General features: G+C 48.0%; 1 protein-coding gene across 1 annotated transcript; it reads right to left on the bottom strand.

Annotated features, from left to right (window-relative positions):
- Positions 1 to 1546: 1546 nt before the first annotated feature.
- On the bottom strand, positions 1547 to 21831 carry CDCP2 (CUB domain containing protein 2). Its single transcript, XM_023726988.1, has 7 exons — positions 21765 to 21831; positions 21512 to 21690; positions 14156 to 14503; positions 10833 to 11168; positions 9463 to 9816; positions 5342 to 5520; positions 1547 to 2114 (listed from the first exon to the last, which is right to left on the bottom strand). Exons 2-7 carry the CDS (start codon positions 21588 to 21590, stop codon positions 1788 to 1790), a joined length of 1623 nt encoding a protein of 540 aa, XP_023582756.1. The 5' UTR covers positions 21591 to 21690; positions 21765 to 21831; the 3' UTR covers positions 1547 to 1787.
- Positions 21832 to 22043: the final 212 nt, after the last annotated feature.

Here is a 22043-nt window from a genome sequence, read left to right as displayed (position 1 = left end):
AAATGCAGGTCCCATTTTGCTGATGGAGAAATCAAGGCTCAGAGAATCAAAGTGACTTGCCCAGACAAACGATGACTAAGAAGAAGTGAGGACTTCAGCCAGCTCTCCTAATGTCCAGGCAACTCCTTCTCCTTTGCTTAATTAGTTTCTTACTTTGTTGGCTCTTGTCTCTCTAGTTTTCTCATGAGTTACCAGCTCAACTGCCCTTTCCTCTCCCCAGTTATGCTCCACCAGACTGTAAACATCTTGAGGGCAGGAATCTCATTTGATTTGTTCATTGCTTATGCCTGGAGTCTGGCACAACACCAGGCACAAAGCTGGAAACCAGTGAATGTTTGTTGGGTTGCTGAATGAATTGTAATTGAACTACCTATAAAAACCAAACCCATTGCGGTCAAGTCACTTCCAACTCACAGCAACTCTATAGGACAGAGTAGAACTGCCCCCAGTAGGGTTTCCAAGGAGCGGCTGGTGGATTTGAACTGCTGACATTTTGGTTAGCAGCTGTAGGTCTTAACCATTGTGCCACCAGGTCTCCAATTAAACTGCAGTTCTCCTTAATGGATACCAGTGATCATCATGGTTAATTTGGTAATTTCTGTTATTATGGAAGAACTCACTTGAGTGATTCATTATACAAACATAAAGATAAGCAGGAAAAAGATCGTATATTGTCCATTTATTTTTGTTTATTTTTTATTAACAAGATTGCTCCACTTCTTGATATATAGCACTCTGGGGAGGGGTGGACCAATTTGCATAAGGATTCCAGAGGTCTTCTCACAGGGAAGGGTTAGGATCCCCACCCCGCTGCCTGTGATGAACTTAGAAAAATGTGGATGGACTAGAGTAGCTCTGCGTGAAGGCAGGAGAAGGCACAGAAAGCTCCAAAGAGAACTCATCTGAGAACAAGGAGGGGCTGGTGATCTGAGCTCAACATCAGGGATAAAATCAGACACATGGAACCGCAGTCAGCTTTTCAGTCAAAGATCACAAGACATTTAAGGAAAAACTCCCACATGAAACACACCAGTCCTCAGCCTCCAGCCTCACTACTGAGCACAGTGTGGGGCCTAACTGTGGTTTAGATTGGGATCTGACCCAGGAGGGCATCACCACTTCAGTGGACAAGCATCCACCAGGATGCGCAGGATCAGTCTTCAGCAGTGACACTGTGTGGCAGGAGCCAAAATGACAACATTAGATGGGGTTTTAGGTCCCTTTCTCTGTGTTTGGAGTTTGGAGGCAAGACTGGCTGCTTTGGATTTCAAAGTCCTCAAGGTTCCTGTGTCAATTCAAGAAGGTGGAAGCCCGTGGATGGATACTGGACTCCCTGCTTCTGAAGACTTGGGATGAGCAATTAGTTGGAAAAATAAGAGGTGCCCTTGTTGGTGAAGCCCTCATACAAGTTCCGGAATGAGTCAGTTTTATCCACATTGTCCTCAGTGACGATAACTATCAAAAATTGACAAGTTTTAACACACATGCAGAGTTCTCTTCTGCAGTAGAACACCCTTAAAATTAATAATAACAATAACAACAACTGCATACATGACATGCTATAGTATACAAAGCTCTTATCCGTTCATGCTCTTCTCTGAGCCTCACACCAGCCTGTGAGGTAGGCAGGGCACAGCGATTGTCTCTAGGAAACTGAGGCTTAGAGAGGGGCAGTGAGTTGCCCAAGGTCACCAACAAGTCAGCAAGGCCCCATCCCGCCCTGCTGTGGGGTTCCCCAAGCTGTCTCTTAGGGATGCCACCACATGACAGATCCCTATCCTGCCTGCTCACAGCAGCATCAGGACCACGATGGCAATGACCATGAGGACTCCTGCCAGGATGCAAAGGCCCAGGAAGACGATGTCACTCGTGTCCTGGGCCACCACGGCCACTGGGCCTTCCAGTGCCTCCACCTCGGCCCTGGGTGGTGCTTCCTGAAGGTGCTCAGCAGTAGCAGCATAGGGTCCAAGCCAGTCGGAGCCGGACAGCAGGTGGACGGAAGCCTCCTTGCGCCGTGGCTCACAGAGGACTTCATACTCATGGATATCCTCCTGCTCGCCAGCCGAGAAGTCGATGTACAGAATGCTGACGATCACTGAAGTGTTGTTTCTTCTCTGTGGGGTCACAAGAGCATTCACTCACAACTGGAGGGGACTGAGCTGACCCTGTTCCTCCAGATATTTGGGACTCAGTCCCAAGAGAGCAGAGCCCCAGAAACCTTCTAGTCCCATTTCGGTCACTGACTCCCTTCCCACTCTGACCCTCAGTGATCCCATCTGTAAAAGAGGGTGAGAGGAGTCTCTGGGTGGTACAAACAGTTAACGTGGTCCACTAAAGTCCTGGCTATCTACTGCCAAAAAAAAAATCAGCCATTAAAACCCTTAGGAGCAGTTCGACTCTGACACACATGGGATCACTGTGAGGCAGAATGGATTCAACAGCAACTTTTTTTGTTTTTTTTAAATGAAGGTGAGATGTCTGGAAAAATAGTATCAGATTTGTTGGGCCAAAGCTTTCTCTGGCTTTAAGGAGATGGGGGTCTATGAAAGATAGTAACAATAATAATAACAGCTCATATTTTGGGGACATTTTCCAAGTTCTACCAAAGAAAAAAAACCCCGCTATTGTCAGGTTGATTCCGACTTGTGGCCACCCCATGTGTTACAGAGTAGAACTGCTCCATAGGGTTTTCTTGGTTGTAATCTTTACAAAAGATGATCGCTAGGCCTTTCTTCCGTGGTGCTTCTGGGTGGGTTTGAACTGCCAACCTTTAGGTTTGTAATTGAGCAGAAACTGTCCCCCAGGGACCTCTGCCAAGTTCCACAGGCTCTATATTTTAAATGCATTATCTTAATTCTCACAACAACCCTCTCTAACTGGTACTATCAATACTCCCATTTTACATAAGAGGAAACTGAGGCCCAGAGGTTAAATCCCTAGTGTCCCGCTAGTGTCAAAGACCATATTCTCACCTAGATCTGTCCGACTCTTAACTGTGGTCTGAGCCATCATACCTCACTTAGAGCAAAGAATGTGGAACAAAAGGGAATTTTTCAGAGCATAGAGTCCAATCCCCCTTCCTTGGCAATTTTGCAGATGACTATGGAGGCCCAGCAAGGGGGATAACTTGTTCAGAGCTAAGTCCAGACGCCAGGTCTCCTGCCTCCCAGTTAGAAGCTCTGTCCCTGGTGTCATGTGACCTTTCTTCTAGAATCTTTTCTCCCAAGTATGTTTGCAGCAGGTGTCCTGCTATTGAATCCCTGGTCACCCCAGCAGCATCACCCTAGGGTTAGGAAGAGTAATGAAGCAGCTAGATGTGGGGGTCTGACACAGAGTTGCCCTCCACATCCCCCCAGGTGAACGAGGCAGGAGTCAAGTCACTCTGAGAATGTGGGATGGCTGGGCTAGGGACTGAGGGGCAGCATTTTGATGGCCACTTGGCATGGTCTGGAGAGGGAGGCTGCAGTGATGCAGGGCTACTCTCCCCACCCATCCCAAATCTATAGCCGCCATTACAATTTTCAGGCTGCCCATATTGTCCTGGTCGAGCAGGTGGCACTTCTGAGGTGGGGCTTCTAAAAACGGAAGCTACCTACTACAGGAGCCAGAAGCCTTGAGGAGTAGGAAGTGCCCATCACTGGAGACTGAATGACCCTTTTGTTAAGAGTGTGAAGGGGAGTCACAGCTCAGGATAGTGTAGGAGTAGTTGACATTGTGGGTCTCTTCCAACTCTAGGCTTCCAAAGGACTCTGATTCCATGTTCCTCAAAAGAGCCTTCCACGTTTGTGCCCTCAGCCTGTCCGCCACCCCACTCTCTGAGGAGAACTTGTCTCCTGAATTTTTGTGATACAGGATCAGGCACTGGGTAAAGAAAAGACAAGACCTGAGAGTAGAAGAGGATTTAAGGAAAGGGACAAAGTAAATCTATATAGAAGGAAGGAAAAAAATCACATAGGTAAGGGGTGGGGGAAAATTTTAGGGGTTTTTGATGACTGAAAGACTTAAAGAGGAAGGAAAAAACCAGACAAGATATGGTGTTCATGGTGATGAAATCAAGTCTCTAATTTTTTTTTTTAAGAGAAGCAGGTAAAAGTTGGAATGTCTTTTTTATTTTTTGACTACTTGAGCTATGATTCTTTGAAAGCAACTCTATGCAGACACTGGTTCTTGGGAGGCTACGATTTATAAGGGTTACACTAAGAATCTATGAGTCTAGGAGTCCCAGATTCTTTGTTTCCAAGATACTGACTTGATGATTCTATGATTCTGTGATTCTGAGTTCTGGTGGTAGTTCTGAGACTCTGCGATTCTGAATGTCTATGAGTCCTTGGTTCTAGGATTTCATGATTTCCTGTTCCTGGGATTCTTTGCCTCCATCATTTCATGACTGTATGGAATGTGGTTCTGTCCCAAAGAAAATCCGGGGGGGGGGGGACTTAGGGCATGAAGTGGGGGTGAGGGTAGAAAATCTTAGCAACTAGGATTAACTGCCTACTTTCTCATCTTCTCATGTCAAAAGGATAGTGACAGGAGGCTGGGGAAAGCAGAGAGGAGGGCTAGAGGCACCAAGGGCATACAATTGGCTAATGTTGGTGGGAGGGTTGCTGGAAGGTACCTGATTTTTGCCAAGCCAGGCTGGCAAATTCCCCTAGATACCAAGGCTAGGGGGAGTTTCTCAGATGGAGGCTGCTGTTCCATCTGTCCCCACCTCCCTTCTTGACCTGTCCCTAAGAGTAGAAACATTCAGGGTGCCTGGGCTGCTGCCCAGTGACGCTCTGAGGGCCCTGCGCCTGGGTTCATGGCCTCCAAAATACGAGGATAGTAGAAGAGATCTATTATTAACCCTTGCTGCCTTTTGTGGGAGGTGGATCCTGTTACTTGAAAGGCCCTTTTGTTTTGCTGAGCTCAAGGATGGATTTGGATCTCAAGGCTGAGGGCAGGGCAGGCAGGGAGGCAAGCCCGGCTCAAACAGCTCTGCATATTATAGGGGCGAGAGCTGTGGTGTCCCGAGGAGCTCTGCAGGAGAAGGGGAGGAACAGCAAGGAAGACCTCTGGTGGTGGCCCAGCCAGTAGGGCCTTGCCAGAGAAGCGGCCAAGGGAGGCTTTTAGGTTGTTGCTGGGGTGTGCAGTGGGACCCCTCTTCTGTCTCCCCTATTTGAGTTCTTTATTGCGTATACACTGAGAAAGTGGATTGAAGTAAAGCAAAGACGGGCTGAGTTCTGCCCCCAGGCTTGGGTGGTCACCAAAGCCAGGAACAGAGAAGCTTTCAGCAAAGGCGGGTGCCTTTAAGCAGAGGTCAGAGCCCCTCCCTCGTTCCTGACCCCGCTCCCCAGCCTCCTACCTGAGTCTCAGTGCCGCAGGTGTCAAAGCGGGCCTGGATCCTGAAGTTGCTGCCAACTTCCTGGGCGGCACAGCTCCGGCTGCCCAGGTAGACTTTGGTCTGCTCCAGTGGGGCCAGTGTCTGCGCCGAGATTAGGATCTGGAAGTTCGTTCGGGAGCAGCTCACGTTCATGGGCACCACTGGGAAAGGGAGGGAGGAGCTGGAGGCCTGAGGGCAGGCAGTCTCACCTCCACCCTCCCCACTTCCCAAGGGTGGTGGATGGGAAAACCAGATCCAGAGTGCGGAAGGCTCTCTCATGCAGTCCTACAGGGCACGGTGTGGGATATTTTACATGTGTTGTTCCATTTAACGCCATCAGACTGTGAGCTCCCCAAGGGCAGGCACCATGCTTAATTCAGCATCCTCTGAGCCCAGCACAGATCTTGGCAGGTACAGGAATGCAAAATGAGTGATTGACAGAATGAATGAGTGAATATTCCTGATCATAATAAAAGCTATACTTTGCTGAACACTTTATCATGTGCCAGGCAATTCATTCAAACATTTGTTCATTCAATTGTTTAACAAGTATTTATTGATGGCCTACTATGTTCAGGCAGTATTCTAAGTGCCACAGATACAGAAATGAAAACAAAACAAAACAAAACAGCAGCCCAAAACCCCTGCCCTCATGAAGCTCACATTCTAATTGGGGGAGGGGGCAATAAATGTCAGAGGAAGGAGAGTCAGAAATAGGAGGAAGAAATGGAATGTGTGGTTAATTGCCTCCATGAACAACTGGCCCCTTTGCCACGAGACCAGAAGAACTGAACAGTGCCCGGCTACCATTACTGAACATTTTGATCAAAGATTCTATAGAAGAATCCTGATCAAAAGGGGAAAAATGCAAAACAGAATTTCACACATCCTCATGGAATTTTTGGACCCATGGAGGTTGGATGAACCCCTGCAACTATTGCCCTGAGATAATCTTTAAGCCTTAAACCAAAAATACTCCCTGAAGTCTTCTTAAAACCAAAAAACAGTTTAGCTTAACTAGTAAAGAATGTCTGCTTTGAGCATTATGCTCTTTTAAGAACCATCTATATAGGATTGAATTGACAACAGCAACTCGAAAGATTAGATAGGAAACTGAAGGGTCAGTGAGTTTATGGTAATGGGGGAGGAACGATTCTGAAAAGGAGGGTGAGGATGGTTGCACAACTTGAAGAATGTAATCGATGTTACTGAATTGTACATGGAGAAACTGTTGAATTGGTGTATGTTTTGCTGTGCATATTCTCAACAACAAAAACAAAAAAATAAAATAAATTATATTAAAAAAATATATATATGCATATAAAAGAGTGTTCCGGTAGAAAATCAAGCAAAGAAGAAAGACAGGGAGAGCAGATGGGGTGGGGGAGGAGTTTCAATTTTTAAAAGGGTGCTGAGGGAAGGCTTATCCCATGAGGTGGGCATGGCTAAACCCATTTCACACTTTTGGAAACGGAAGCTCTGAGAGGTGGCGTTGTTTGCAGTGGCCAAGCTGGGATTTTAACCTTGGAGTCTAGAGGATTCTAAAGTCTTGATGTCTCCACTCTACTTGGCTGCCCCTGCACACTCCTGGCCACGGGGTGTGAGTGTGACTCTAAGTGTCTGGGTGAGCATGTGTGTATGTGTGCATGTGTATGCATGTGTGTGTATGGAGGTGGCTAAAGGGCGGGGAGGAAAGGGGGGTAACTCGATGAAGTGAAAAGGAGAGAGCTGGGAGGCAGAAGCCTGGAACTCTCGACCCCACTACGGGAAATGCCTCAGACATATTTCAGCCTCTTATGTCTGGGCAGTTGGGGATTTATGGGCCCGCCATCTCCCATGATGATGGTGGTGGCGCTGAACTGTGTGTCACCCCTGATTGATGCTGAGGCCGCCCTCCCAGAGGGAAGGCTGCCTGCAGCCCAGGTTGCAGCTGGAGCCTCATGGCATGAGCACCCCTGTCTGACCCTGGGATCTGGGCAGGGAGGTGGGTGGGGTGGGTGCTGGGGGCAGAGGCTTCTGCACTGAAGTCCCTGACACAGGATCCAGGTTAGAGCTGCCTCTACCCTCGGTCTCTGGAGACACAGACAGGAAGGGGCTGGTCCAAAATCACACAGAGCAAGGAGAGGACCTGGGCTGGGAAATCAGACGATCAGAGCCAAAGGGACTCTGAAGATCATTCACCCATTGTCCTCGTTTTACAGGTGGAAAACACTGAGACCTGGAGAGAGAAAATGACATGCCAACTAGCCCGATGGAACCTGACTCTCCAGAGCTATTGTCCAGTGCTCTTGCATCCATGACACAGAATCAGAGAAGGGGATTGCTCTGCAGAGGGGCCATGGGGTCCTCTAGCTCTCCTTCCCCAGTTTATGAATGGAGCTGAGGGAGGCCGAAGGTCACCTCTCTGCCACTAGCTTTGTTTAATGTGCTCGGCTGATAACCAAAAGGTTAGAGGTTTGAGTCTACCCAGAGACACCTCAGAAGAAAAGTCTGACGATCTACTTCCAAAAAATCAGCCATTGCAAACTCTGTGGAGCACAGGTCTACTCTGACGCACATGGGGTCGCCATGAGTAGGAATTGACTTGACAGCAACTGGTTACCGGGTAGCTTACTGCAGCTCTAGTCTTCCCCTGCCCGTTGCTGAGGCTTCAAACTCTTCTCGTGTGTGGATGAGGAAAGAGGAAACACCGTTTGACTGCTGGACAGGCCTGAGGCACGTGAGGGAAACAAAGCCACCTCCCGCAAGGATGTCCTCAGAGACACACACTGTGACCTGCGTTACCTCATTTCATCTTTACAACCACCTGTCTAGGCACATTCCTCAGCCCCTTTTCTACATGAGCCCCCTTGGCTGGTCACAGGCAGTTAATGGCAGCGTTTGGATGTGGCCTCGGTCTGTCTGAGCTCAGCCCTGGGCTCCCCTCCCCTGGGCCCTGCCCAGCCACTCAAGAAAGACGTTGTGGATTGAATTGTGCCCTTGCAAAAATATGTCTTGGAATCCTAACTCTTATACCTGTGGAAAGGAGCCCTGGTGGTGCAATGGTTAAGTGCTCAGGCACTTAAACGTTAGTGGTTCGAACTCATCCAGTGGCTCCACGGGAGAAAGACCTGGCGATCTGCACCAAACCCACTTCCCATCGAGTTGAGTCCAACTCATAGCAACTCTGTAGGACGGAGTAGAACTGCCCCATTGGGTTTCCAAGGCTGTAATCTTTATGGAAGCAGACTACCACATCTTTCTCCCATGGAGCAACTGGCGGATTTGAACCGCCAACCTTTTAGTTAGCAGCCAAGTGCTTAACCACTGTGCCAGCAGGGCTCCTCCCATAAAGATTACAGCCTAGAAAACCTAATGGAGTGCCGTTCTACTCTGTCCCATGGGGCCTCTATGAGTCTATGAGTCCATGGCACCCAACAACAGCAACATACTTGTGGATGTAAGCCCATTCGGGAATAGGGTTTTCTTTGTTATGTTAATGGGCCAGTCAGTGTAGGGCACGTCCTAAACCACCTCACTTCTGAGATATAAAAAGAACAGATTAGACACAGGAGGAAGCACAAAGGATGCCGCATGACAATCACCAAGGAACTGGGGGACGCCGGGGCTACAGAAGCTGAGATGAGGATTTTCCCCAGAGCCAACAGAGCGAATTCCCCTAGAGCCGGTGCCTGCATTTGAACGTCTATCCTCCTGAACTGTGAGAAAATAAATTTCTGTTCTTAAAGCCACCCACTTGTAGTATTTCTGTTACAGCAGCCCTAGGTAACTAAGACAAAGACAAAGGCAGGGAAAGGCGCTTCTGAGTGGACGGGAACCACCAACCTTTCGGTTAATAGCCAAGTGCTTAACTGTTTACACCACTGAGCTGGAGAGGGGAGGAATTCAGGATCGTGGAATCGGGAGCTGGGAAAAGAGTCTCCAATGGAATAAGCAAAGGTCCCAGTGGAGTCGCTGGCAGTGGTCTAGCCCCCCAAGAAGGGGCTGGGGACCATTCATGGGGATCAGGACTAGTTGGTGGGATGAGGAAGGAGGCTGCAAAGATCCGGGCCCCTGTCTGACCTTCCCCTACCAGCGCGCCCACACCCCCAGCCCCAGCTGACCTCCAATGTAGGCCACAGAGAAGCCCCTGCGGGTGGCGCTGCGGTCCGTGTGCAGCAGGAGCAGGAGCTGGTTGCGGCTGGAAGTGATGGGTGGCGGTAGGTGGTGGCCACACCAACTCCCCAGCTGGCGCGCCTCCTCGCTGGCCCCGTCAAAGGCCACCAGATAGTCAAACTCACAGGTCGTGGTCAGGCTGTTGGGCTCCTCCAGGTCCAGGTCCAGGAAGAAGACCTTGACCCGGTAGCCAGGAGGCAGGCGAATGGTCCAGTGGCAACGGATATTGTTGGGGTAGGAGCCGGGGTACTGTGGGCTGGAGAAGTTGCCCCGCATGGACGTGTAAACCTCCTGGCATTCTCCTGGGCGGGAGAGGGGGGTGGTTGGAGCAATGGTGAGGAGGCTGGTGACTGTCACCCTCTGCAGCTACAGCTTCAGCAGCAGGTACTAAGGAGGTCCTAAAGCCACCCTAGCAGGCTGTGGGTACCATTGCCAGCAAACCAGACAACTCACTGATCACAAACCCTGCTTTAAACTCAAACCAGCTGAGAGCTGGGACTTTCATTCCAATTGGCAATCCCCAGGGAGTGCTGGTGACTGTTAAGAATTCAATAATAATATCTCATACCTGTCCTCAGAGTTGAATTCAAACTCCCTGGTTGACAGACAAGGTAGTTTGTAACTCAGCTTTCCCCCTTTTCTCGCCGCCCCTCATCCACTCCTACATTCCAGCCTCAGCAAACGTCCAGTACTACAAGCACAGCAAACTCTCTCTAGCCTTCAAGCCTTTGTATATGCTGTTCCCCTGCTTGGAACACTCTTCCCTTCTTTCGGCCTCTGGCTAGCTCCTTCAAGGCACTGCTCCATTCTCTCCTCCAGGAAGTCACCCATGATTCTCCCTGTTACATAGCAGAGATCACAATGGGTTGTCATTGTCAGTTTCCTTATCCATCTCCCTCACTAGACTGGGAACTCCTCATGGGTTCACTCATTTCTACAAACATTAATTGAGTACCTATTATGTGCCAGGTACAAAGATAAACATATAAGGAACTCACAGTCAGGCAGGGGAGATGGACATGCAGCCCACATACACCAGTGATCAGTGTTAGATCAGTGTTATGAAAAAGCTTCTATAAGGAGTTGATGGAAGGGATTAATTTTGTCTGAGTGAATCAGGGAAGTCTTCACAGAGGAGGTGACTGCTTAGGCCTTGGCATTGGCCAGGCGGGGTAGGACGTGCTAGAGCACTCCACGCAGACAGTAGAGAAAGTGCAAGGCCCCCAGGTGGGAAAGTGTGAGCCCTGCAAACATAGTGGGAAGGCAGGAGCCCGGCATGCCCAGGGGGACTTGCGGGTAAAGTTCCCGCCCCTCCTACCTGAGAAGTAGTAGGCTTTGAAGCCCCGGCCTCCAATGTTGAAGTCAGACTTGAAGATCACCTGTAGCTCATGGCCCAGGGACACAAGGGTAGGAGGCTTGGTGCTACCACAGTAGTGGTGCCCATGGGCAGGACCTGGCCCCCCGAACACAGCCACGTAGTCATAGGTGCACTCTTCGTTGCCCTCCACCTGGAAGTCCATGAACACCAGCTTGACGGTGGCGGGGCCAGCGGCCCGGATCACCCAGTGGCACTCCACATTGTTGGGGTACTTGTTGGGGTACTCAGGGCTGGTAAGGATCCCCGACAGGCCGGTCAGGACACCACCGCACACATCTGCAAGGAAGCCCACTCGGACTGATCTTTCTCCCTCCCCACAGCTCCCCGATCTCCTCCCTTGGGAACCAGACACCCCTCAACCTGCTGCCCACACAGGTATCTCACGGGAAGCTCATTACCGTTCACTGAGGCCTAGCACTTAGCACATGCACCATCTTTTTTAATCGTTACCATAATTCTAGGAGGAATGCACTGTTGTTTCTCCCATTTTACAAGTGTGAAAACAGACGCACAGAAAAATTAAATAACTTACCTGTCTGAGTTAGGGTTTGTCCAGTGCCAGACCTTGGGGCAAGGATTTGAGCACAAGGAGTTTATTTGGGAGGTGCAGGGGGCCCCAGGTGAGAGTGAGGGAGTGGGACAGTGACAAGGAGGTGCTGTCTCCCCTAAAGGGCACTGTTCCAAGCAGCTGCAAGTGGGCAACGGGCGTTGAACCCTGCCGAGGTATGAAACACACACCTCAGAGTTATGTCACCCTAGGAGTGAGGGAGCTGGGATGTTTATACACCAACTCCTGAGAGTCCAGGTCGAGGGTTGCTGGGGTGTAGAGGGGACCTTCTGACTTCAGAAAAAGCCCTCAAGCAGAGCTGTGGAGGTTGGTGGGAGTATACTGAGATAGCAAGGCCCAAGGGACATGGGCAGGGCCCTAACAGCAGGTCACCTGGCTGGTAACTGGAAGAATGAGACTTGAACCCAGAGAGACTAATTGTAGAGCCTGGGCACTTAACCTCCGTGACCCTCACTGTCCCCTCCTACCAGGCCAGGGGGCACAGGGCCAAGGTACCTGAATCAGACATGGTATCATACCTCCCTAACAGATAAGGAAACTGAGAATTAGAGAGAGGATCTGATGAAATACAGGCAGGCTTGAAGTCTGAAGACACGTGTCCCCCCAACTATGCCTTTTGTTAGCTGTGTGTGACCCTGGGCAAGTAACCCAGCCTCTCTAAGCCTCATCTGAATATTAGAAATTGTAAGACCTGCCGAGCCTGACCTACAGGGCTCAGGCTTGTGCAGAGTCTGAAAAGATGCTGGTGAAAGCCCTTAGGAACCCAGCATGGCCCACACAACCATGAGGCAGGTGAGGATAAATGCTGTGACTTGCCTGAGGTCACCTGCAGGAAGGGGCACAGACAGGATATATTTCCTGAGACTCCATGATCTCACCCCATGGCCTGGCTGTGTGAATGGAGCACTGAGCTGGGTGTCTAATGACTTTGCTTCGTGTCCCAGCACTGCCCCCTCTAGCTGTGTGACATTCGGCAGGCACATTCCCTCTCTGGGTCTCAGATTTATTGTCTGTGAAATGAGAGGGCAGGTTTAGATGGTCTATGAGATCCCTTCCAGTGCTAACTTCCTTAGCAGAGGCTTTCAAACTGTGCTCCAGGGCTCCACAGTGGCTCTGGGGCATCTGCAGGCATATGGGCCAAATTTTATTCTGCTTATTTCCAATAATTTATTTTTCAAACCACTTTTTAATGTAATTAAGACAGCACCCACAGTCACCTGTCTTATATGTAAAGATTTATCTTAATGGAGGCCATCAATATTGACTTGTATTTTCAATGATTGGCTTATAATAAGTAAATGTTAAAAATATGAACTTACAAAATCAACACACACCACTAAAACCCTGCCTTTATCTCTTTTATATATCAGGGGTCTACATAAGGTTCCATTCAATATAAGGATACTCTGTTTTTTAGAAAGTTAGAAAACATTGCTTATGGTTATTATGACTTTGATATTCTACCATTCTAAAAATCTAAGGGGCTAAAATTCCAAAACTATGAGTAAATCTATGATTTTTGCCCTGGTGGCACAGTGGTTAAGCACTCGGCTGCTAACCGAATGGCCAGCAGTTCGAACCCACCAACCACTCTGTGGGAGAAAGATGTGGCAGTCTGCTTCTGTAAAGATTTACAGCCCTGGAAATCCCATGGGGCAGTTCTACTTTGTCCTACAGGGTTGCTATGAGTCAGAAACTACTCATCGGCAGTGAGTTTTTTTGGATTTTATGATTTTTACATTTTGGGTGGTACAAATGGTTAACATGCCTGGCAGCTAACAAAAAGGTTGAAGGTTTGAGTTCATCCAGAGGCTCTTTGGAAGAAAGGCCTGGTGATCTACTTCTGAAAAATCAGCCATCAAAAACCTTATGAAGCACAGTTCTACTCTGACACACATGGGGTCACCATGAGTCAACATCTACTCAAAGGTAGGTGGTTACAAATACAGCAGGGACCAGGTGTTTCATCTGAGTATCCCTGGATTGCTGCTATTGGGCCCTGTGGACCAGGAGCCTCTGCAGTTGTCTGTTTGCTTGAGTTGACATTAACAGGGCCTTTGGTTTTGACTTAGGGAGAAGGGAGGAAGTTTGAGCCTGTGCACAGAAGCCTGAGGTCAAGGAGGAATGAGTGGAAGAGATAAGCAAAAGGGCAAAATTTCTGCTCCCAACCGGGACTAAGGGCAGATTTCAAGCCAGGACAAGGAGCGGGTTGCTTAGGGACCCACCATTAAAAGAGGTGTGTTCAGGGAAGGCCTTGGGATGGAGAGGACCACCAGCTCTACCCAGCCCCTAGTGCACCTTCCACTCCTGAGGACTTGGCGGGGAGAGGAGGACTAACTCCTGAGCCCGGGAAGCAGTGGGGTGACTCAGAAGGCATCAGCTGTGGTGGCAGAGTGGTGCCTCTCTTGTGGCCAGATGTCATGACATGGGTTAAGAAAGGCAAGGGTAGAACAGCACAAGAGTCCTTGTTCCTGAGCACAGTGAGACCCTCTGGGGCTCTAGGAATGATGGCGGGAGACGAGGGGAGGGCTGACATGAAGGTGAGAACCCACAGTTACCAAGATGTGGTGATGAACATTGGGGCTGCCTTTGCCTAACGTGCCAAGATGCTGAGACCCTGCAGGTCTAGCCTTGGCCCGCTGCCCTCCCCCTTCCACCAAGGGCCACCCTTTCCACCCACAAGTCCTCCCTTGACCTTTCTGGTAGCCTGCAGAGAAGCCGCGGCTGGCCACGTGCTTGTCCGAGTGGAAGACGACAGACATGACGTGCCATGAGGAGGAGAACGGTGGCGGCGGCACCTGGCCACAGAACCTCCCCAGCAGGTTGCCCTTGTCTGCGGAGGCCCCATTGTAGATCTCCAGGAAGTCAAAGCTGCAGGTGTCATGGTACTCCAGGTCGAAGGCGTGGAAAGTGAGCAGCACAGAGGAGCCCTCAGCCACCACGATCAGCCAGCTGCACTCTGTGTTGTAGGGGTAGAGCCTGGGGAAGTTGGGGCTGGAGAAGTTTCCGGAAGGTGCTGAGAGGACACCCCCACATTTGACACCTGGGGCAAGAGAAAAAGATGGCTTAGAGTCGGTGCTGGGGTCTTGGGTAAGTGTGGCAAGGGCAGTGGGCCCAGCTACAAGCTGGGTCATTGGGATGAGATGAGGGAGGGTAAAATCATGGTCCTAGATCAATTCGTTTGTTCATTATTCATTCATTTACTTACTTATTCTTCAAATACTTATGAAGCATTGCTTCATTCACTCAGCAAATACTGGTTGAGTGCTGGGCATTGTTCTAGGTGCTGAGGATATAGCAGGAGAAAAACAGAAAAAATTCCTGCTCTCGTGGAGCCTACATGCTAGTGAAGAAGACAGAAAGTAAATCTGATAAATAAAATATACAGTATATTAAGTAATGATAAGTGCTATGGAGAAAAATAAAGCAGGAAAAGGGGACAGAAAGCACCAGGGTGGGTTTATAATTTTAGATAAAACATCTACTATATGCCAGGCCTTAGATATATGCAGTAAGAAATTTAAAATTTAATTATAATAATCCCCTCCCCAGTGAAAATGTGCACAACCTATTATGACACAAAAGTACATTCCTATATGTACAAATGTGCTTGTATTTAAAAAAAGAAAACAATGGAAGGAAGCAAATAAAAATGGTTTTGCTGGGGGAAGGAGCAAACAGAGGGCAGGGAACAGGAAAGACCAGGAGACCTCCCTAAGTGGACCTTGTCTTATCATTTTCACTTTTTAATGATGTAAAATATTTTATGTAAGTTAAAAAGATTTTTTAAAAAGAATCCCCTGAAAATCCCAAACCAACTGCAACGAATAAACCTAAGTATTTTAAAGGTTGTGGAGAGACTGGAACACTTATACACTGTTGGTGGGAATGTAAAATGGTACAACCACTTTGGAAATTGATTTGGCGCTTCCTTAAAAAGCTAGAAATAGAAGTACCATACGATCCAGCAATCCCACTCCTTGGAATATATCCTAGAGAAATAAGAGCATCACACAAAAAGATATATACACGTAAACCTTCATCTAAAGTACAATAAAAATTTTTTAAAAAAGAAAAGATATATGCACACTAATGTTCATTGCAGCACTGTTCAATAGCAAAAAGATGGAAATAACCTAGGTGCCCATCAATGGACGAATGGATAAACAAATTATGGTATATTCACACAATGTAATACTACACAACGATAAAGAACAACGATGAAGCCGTGAAACATAACGTGGAGGAATCTGGAGGGCATGATGCTGAGTGAATTTAGTCAGTCACGGAAGGACAAATATTGTATAAGACCACTATGATAAGAACTCAAGAAATAAACACAGAAAAAAACATTCTTTGATGGTTACAAGGGTGGGGAGGAAGTGAGAGGGTTATTCACTAACTAGATAGTAGACAAGAATTATCTTAGGTGAAGGGAAGGACAGCACACACTACAGGGGAAGTCAGCACAACTGGACTAATGCAAAAGCTAAGAAGTTTCCTGAATACAAGCAAACACTTCGAGCGACAGAATAGCAGGGGCGGGGGTCTGGGGACAATGGTTTCAGGGGACATCTAGGTCAACTGGCATAACGAAGTTTATTAAGAAAATGTTCTGCATCCTACTTTGGCCAAGTGGTGTCTGGAGTCTTAAAAGCTAGCAAGCGGCCATCTAAGATGCATCAATTGGTCCCAACCACCTGGAGTAAAGAAGAATGAAGAACACCAAAGACACAAGGAAAGTATTAGCCCAAAAGAGAGAAAGGGCCACATAAACCAGAAACTTCATCAGCCTGAGACCAGAAGAACTAGATGGTGCCTGGCTACCACCAATGACTGCCCTGACAGGGAACACAACAGAGAGTCCCTGATGGAGCAGGAGAAAGTTGGGGTACAGAATTCAAATTGTAGTAAAAAGACCAGACTTAATGGTCTGACTGACACTGGAGGAACCCCAGGAAGCATGGCCCCCGGACTCTCTGTCAACCCAGAACTAAAACAATTCCCGAGGCCAACACTTCAGACAAAGATTGGACTGGACAGTGGGACATAAAATGATAGTCGTCAAGAGTGTGCTTCTTAGCTCAGGTAAATACATGAGACTAAATGGTCAGCTTCTGCCCGTAGGTGAGATGAGAAGGTGGAGAGTGTTAGGAGCTGGTTGAATGGATGCAGGAAATCAGGGGTGAAAAGGAGTGTGCTGTCACAGTATTGGGAGAGCAACTGGGCTCACATAACAGTGTATGTATAAATTTTTGTACGAGAGACTGACTTACATTGTAAACTTTCACTTAAACTACAACAATAAAAAAAAAATTATTATTTTACAACTATGATATATATTGGAATAAAGCAATTAGGTATGTTAATATCAAACGAAACCAAGATTCTCATTGTAAGAGAAAAGAGATACAAATATAAAATAAAAATTTTAAGTAAAATCCTTGTCATCTTCAATTTGAATTTAAAAATCCATATGAACTTGAGATTTTTTATTTCTAAAAATGTTAATATCCAAGCTCTGTCCACTGAAAAGACCTAGAAGTAATGATTAACTCAGTAGCATTTCGCACCCTAGGGCTTAGATCAGGAATATCGTTTCCAACCAGAGTTCTTTGGAGAAATGACTGGTATCAGGTTTAGGACAGGAAATACACAAGATAAACACTTGGGACATTTTGTCACACTGGAAAGCAAAGAACTAAAACAAAAAACTTGTTGCTATCGAGTCAATTCCATCTCATAGAGACCCTATAGGACAGAGTAGATCTGCCCCATAGAGTTTCCAAGGAGTGGCTAGTGGATTTGAACCGCTGACCTTTTGGTTAGCAGCCAAGCTCTTAGCTACTGCACCACAGGGATCCTAGAAAGCAAAGAAGTTATTGAAAACTACTGGGATTGTGCCAAAAGACACAGGAACCTATGTGAAGGGGTACCCACTGGCTAAAGATGGGCAATTTGAGCATTCAGAAAGCTTGCAGTGGATTAAAACACATCAAATATATAAAAATTCATGAATTCACAATGAAAACCCAGCAGAAATTAAAAGAAACTCATTGGCTACCTTTAGAGGGTGCTGGGGTACTAACTCATGTTTTTGAAAATCTGTACATAGAAGCCATGGAGGCTGGATGAACCCCCAAGACTATTGTCCTGAGATAATCTTTACACCTTAAACCAAAAACATCTGAAGTCTTCTTAAAATCAAACAATAGTTTAGTTTCACTAGAAAAGAATGTCTGCTTTGAGTATTGTGCTCTTTTGAGATCTATCTACCTGGGATGAAACTGACAATAGTAACTCGAAAGATTAGATAGGAACCTTAGCGGGCAGTGAATTTATGTTAATGGAGGAGGAACAAGTCAGAAAAGGTGGGTGAGGATGGTTGTACAACTCGAAGAATGTAATCCATGTCACTGAATTGTACATGGTGAAACTGTCGAATTGGTGTATATATTCTCAACAACAACAAAATAATAAAATAATTTTAGAAATAAATAGTAAGAAAAAAATTATACATAGAAAGGGAAAGAATTAAGCATATACTTTGCCTTTCCTGTATGGACTGAGACCCCTCTGGCCCTGATTCCCAGTCTGCTGTGGACTTTGAACTTGGCACATGGCTGAGGCCACAACCCACACCACTGCTTCCACCTGCGCCACCGCCACTACCCGCTATATATATATATATATATAAAGCATCTTTTTCTGTTAGAGATCTATCCTGAAGTATAATATGATCCTAGAGATTGGTTTTAAATTTTTCCAGATGACCCAGAATACATATAGAGTGGGATAGAAGAAATAAGAAAGACAGGCGGTTGATAATTGTTGAAGATGGTTGATGGAGACATAGAGATTCATTATGCTATTTTCTCTACTTTGCATATGTTTGAAATTTTTGATAATAAAAAGTTAAAAAAAAAAATAACCAGCACATTCTTGGTTACTGTTATGGATTGAATTGTGTCCTCCAAGAAACTGTATTGACGTCCTAACCCCTGGTACCAGGGAAGGTGACCTAGTTTGGAGATAGTCTTTGAAGATGTTATCAGTGAAGTTAGCATGAGGTCACACCAGCGTAGGGTGGATCCTAATCCAATCTGAGTCGTGTCCTATAAAAGAGACAGAGAGACGGACCGAGGAAAGACGACCGAGGAAAGACTGCCACGTGAAGCTGCATCTACAAGCTAAGGAGTGCCTGGGGTACCAGATGCTGACGAGACGAGGAAGGATCTTCCCCTAAAGACTTTGGAAGGAACATGGCTCCGCTGACAGGATGATTTGAACTTCTAGCCTCCAGAGCTGTGAGACAATAAATTTCTGTTCTTACAAGCCGCACACTTTGTCATCCTTTGTTATGGCGGCCCTAGGAGACTAAGTCAGTCACTTCTCAGTGAGGCTTACCCCAACCACCCTGTGCACTATTGAAACCCTCTCCCCCCTCCCCATACACCTTCTCCTCCTTTTCTGCTGAAGTGTTCTCATAGCACTCATCACCATCTAACACACTGCTTATCTTCCTTATTTATTTCGTTTATTGCCAGCCTCCTCTCACCAAAATGTAAGTTCTAAGAGGGCAGGGACTTCTGTTTTGTTCGCTGCTGTAGAACAGTACCTGGCACAAAGCAGGTGCTCAGTGTGTATTTGTTGAATGAATGATCTCATATCATCCTCACAAATGTCCCCCAAAATAGGCAGGTGGGTATTATTGCCTCTATTTTATAGATGAGAAAACTGAAACCGAGAAAGGGGAATTACTTGCTGTCACTGATGTCTATTGTTTTGGTTTGCTCAGCACCCCTTCCTCCACATCTTGCAACAAAACACTCCCTGTTTTAGGCTCTGCTGTCCTCCTTTGCCTCCATGTGGTAACCTTCCTTCTTATCCAATGATCCTGAAGGTGCCCTATCACTGCCACAGTGACTTGCCCTCGGGTAGGCATGTGCTTCAGGCCAGGCCAGAGGCCTTCTCAGGGATGACTGGAAGGGAGCCCTTTCCTCCCTGACCCCTAGGCTGGGAGGGAGAGCCCTGGGCAGGGCCGTGCTCAGGTCTCGTGGAGAAAGCCTGACAGCAGGCAGCAAGAACCATGTGCAAAATGGAAATGGCCCTGGAGCCTTGATGCCCTGGTTGCAAGCATCCCTGAACCCCGCTCCTGCCTTCCTGGTTACAGAGCCAATGCATTCCACTTTTTCCTTAAACTCATCCAGGTTGGGTTTCTGTCACTTACAACCAAAAGAATCCTGAAGAATACATTTGACCAAAGTCCCTGTAAGAGAATATACATTCCAGGCAGTGCATGCCCTGTGCCAAGCCTATGTTGATTCAGAATGCGCTCCTGCCCTGGCGAGCTCACAGTTGGGAGGGTGGGGAAGGAGTTGGGTAAATAAGACAAAGCCATGCAGTGTGATTGGGCTATGACCAAGGCCACATGTGGGCTCTAGACCAGAGAGAGGGAGGCCAACTTTGCTGGGGCCAGTGGTACTGAGAAAGGACAGCCTCACAGAGGATGTGATATTTGCGTTTGACTAAAAAGAATGAGAAAGTGTTATTAATTGGGGAAGATTTCAGGGTAGGGAGTAGAACAGCATGCTAAGAAGGAAATGGCAGGATCACTTAGCCTCCCTGAGCCTCAGTAATTCATCTGTGAAATGGGGATAATGATCCCTCCCTTGCTGGGTTGCTGTGAGCTCAGATGAGATAAAGGCCGCGCAAGGGCTGAACAGATGGACACCCCAGATCACATTATCGGCTCCCTGCCTGGACCTGGGGCAGGAGGGGGCAGGGACAGTGTCTGGTTCATGCCTTTATGGCAGGAGGACAAACGGGACATTCTGTCCAGTGCCTGTCCTTGTCTTCTCCCCCTAGCCTGCCTTCCCCACCCTGGCCCCCAGACCAGGAACGGCTCCTCCCACAGGGCAGGAAAAGCCGTGAGAGCATAGGAGCAGATCTCCCGGCAGCCCAGGCTGCCCCAGGCACCCGTACAAGTGGAGGCCTTGTTCCAGGATGCAGCCAAGCACCCTTACCTCCAGGGCCACCCCAAGGCCATGAAGTCCTGCTAGCTCTTCCCATCACCCAGGTATAGGGTGAGACCATCGGTGCCCATCCCATCTCTGCACGGACGGGGTGGCTAGCAAGTTATGTGTTCTCCCTGAGACCCACTTGAACCTCCAGAAAAACGTGATGCTGCTGGCTGTTTACTGAGCCCCAAGTAAGTGCAAGGCCGCTTGCAAAAGGGAGAAATAGTATGGCCCTGCCTTTCAGGCAGACAGACAGGCAAACAGAGTCACAGGTTGGAGCGGCACGGAGTGGCCTGTGAAGACCGTGGAGGCAGAGGGTTCTGGGAGCTCAAGGAGGGAGCATTCCAGGGTTTTGGAGGGATGTGGAAGGCTTCATGGAGGAGGTGGTACTTGAACTGAGCCAGGAAGGATGAGCCAGATATTTCTAACTTCCACCTAAGAAGGTGGAAAAAGAGAAAAGGGACCTTCCAGGCAGAGGGGCGAGAGCTCTGAGGGTGAAGCATCAGAGCACAGCATGCCCGAGGGATGCAGGGAACTGAGGCTTGATATTGTATAGAAATTGGAGCCAACACTCGGAACGCACTGAACGCCACAATAAAGAACCTTGATTTCACCTGGCTGGCAGTGGGGAAGTACGGCAGGGTCTCAGGAGGAGAGAAAAGACTCTTTCCAGCAGTAAACCTTTGGTAGGTCTCTGAGCTGTTCCTTTCCCCCTTGGTAACCACACAGCCTTGGACAGATTACTTAGCCTCTCTAGCCCTCAGTTTCCTCATTTGTAAATGGAGATTTCAAAGTTTGTTGTGAAGATTAAATGCAGTTGTACATGTAAAGCCCCAGCACATAATAGGTACTCATTAAATATTGTCTTCACCCCATTTCAGAAACAAATGCATCGTCAACTCAGCCAACTCCCATAAAAGAGCCTTCAGCCTTCTGGATTCCCACATAGAAATCTCCTGAGACCCTGACTGCAGCCTGCCCTAGCCTCTCCCACTTCCTCCCTGCTCCTGCCTGTCCCCAGGGGCTCCTACCTTTCATGGCTCGAGCCCTGAGCCCTGGGCCCAGCAGTGCCACTGCCAGCAGCAAACAGGACCCCAGCTCTGCCAGCATCTCCTCACCAGGACCTCCACAGGTCTGCAGAGTTTGGGGCAGGCCAGAGACCAGAGGTCCCCGGATCTGGGAGTCTGGAGCAGGGGAGAGGGAGGTGAGGCTGAAAGGGTGGTGTGAATAATTCATCACCCCTCGAATTAGTAAACCGATCCCCAGGTGCTTCCTTCACTCCACCCTAAGGTGGCGGATCTAGTGTCACTAGGTTTACACGTTCTGAGATCTGCACTGGCCACACTGGATGGGAAGGGAGGCAACCTGAGCCTGGAAGGAAATTTGGTGGTGGAGAAAGCATGAGTTATGGGGCCAGGTAGTTCTGAGTTCAATCCCAGTTCAGCCTCTAACTTGCCTGGTTACCTTGAATAAGTCATCTAACCCCTGTGGTCTCAGGCTTCTCATCTGTCCAGTGGTGCTACGCCTTATAGGATTGTTCTAAAAATCAACTGTGATAACATA

This window comes from Trichechus manatus, unplaced genomic scaffold, assembly GCF_000243295.1.
Source record: "Trichechus manatus latirostris isolate Lorelei unplaced genomic scaffold, TriManLat1.0 scaffold00015, whole genome shotgun sequence".
Taxonomy (NCBI): domain Eukaryota; kingdom Metazoa; phylum Chordata; class Mammalia; order Sirenia; family Trichechidae; genus Trichechus; species Trichechus manatus.
Note: the sequence above shows the minus strand (reverse complement) of the source record. Positions and strands in the feature narration are given on the sequence as shown.

Excerpts from the sequence above, each read along its gene's own strand:
- CDCP2 (XM_023726988.1), bottom strand. The coding sequence starts at position 21,590 with ATGCTGGCAGAGCTGGGGTCCTGTTTGCTGCTGGCAGTGGCACTGCTG. Across the intron at positions 14,504-21,511 it reads CAGGGCTCGAGCCATGAAAG|GTGTCAAATGTGGGGGTGTC; the intron begins GTAGGAGCCCCT and ends CTCTTGCCCCAG. Across the intron at positions 5,521-9,462 it reads CTCTGTGGCCTACATTGGAG|TGGTGCCCATGAACGTGAGC; the intron begins GTCAGCTGGGGC and ends TCCCTTTCCCAG.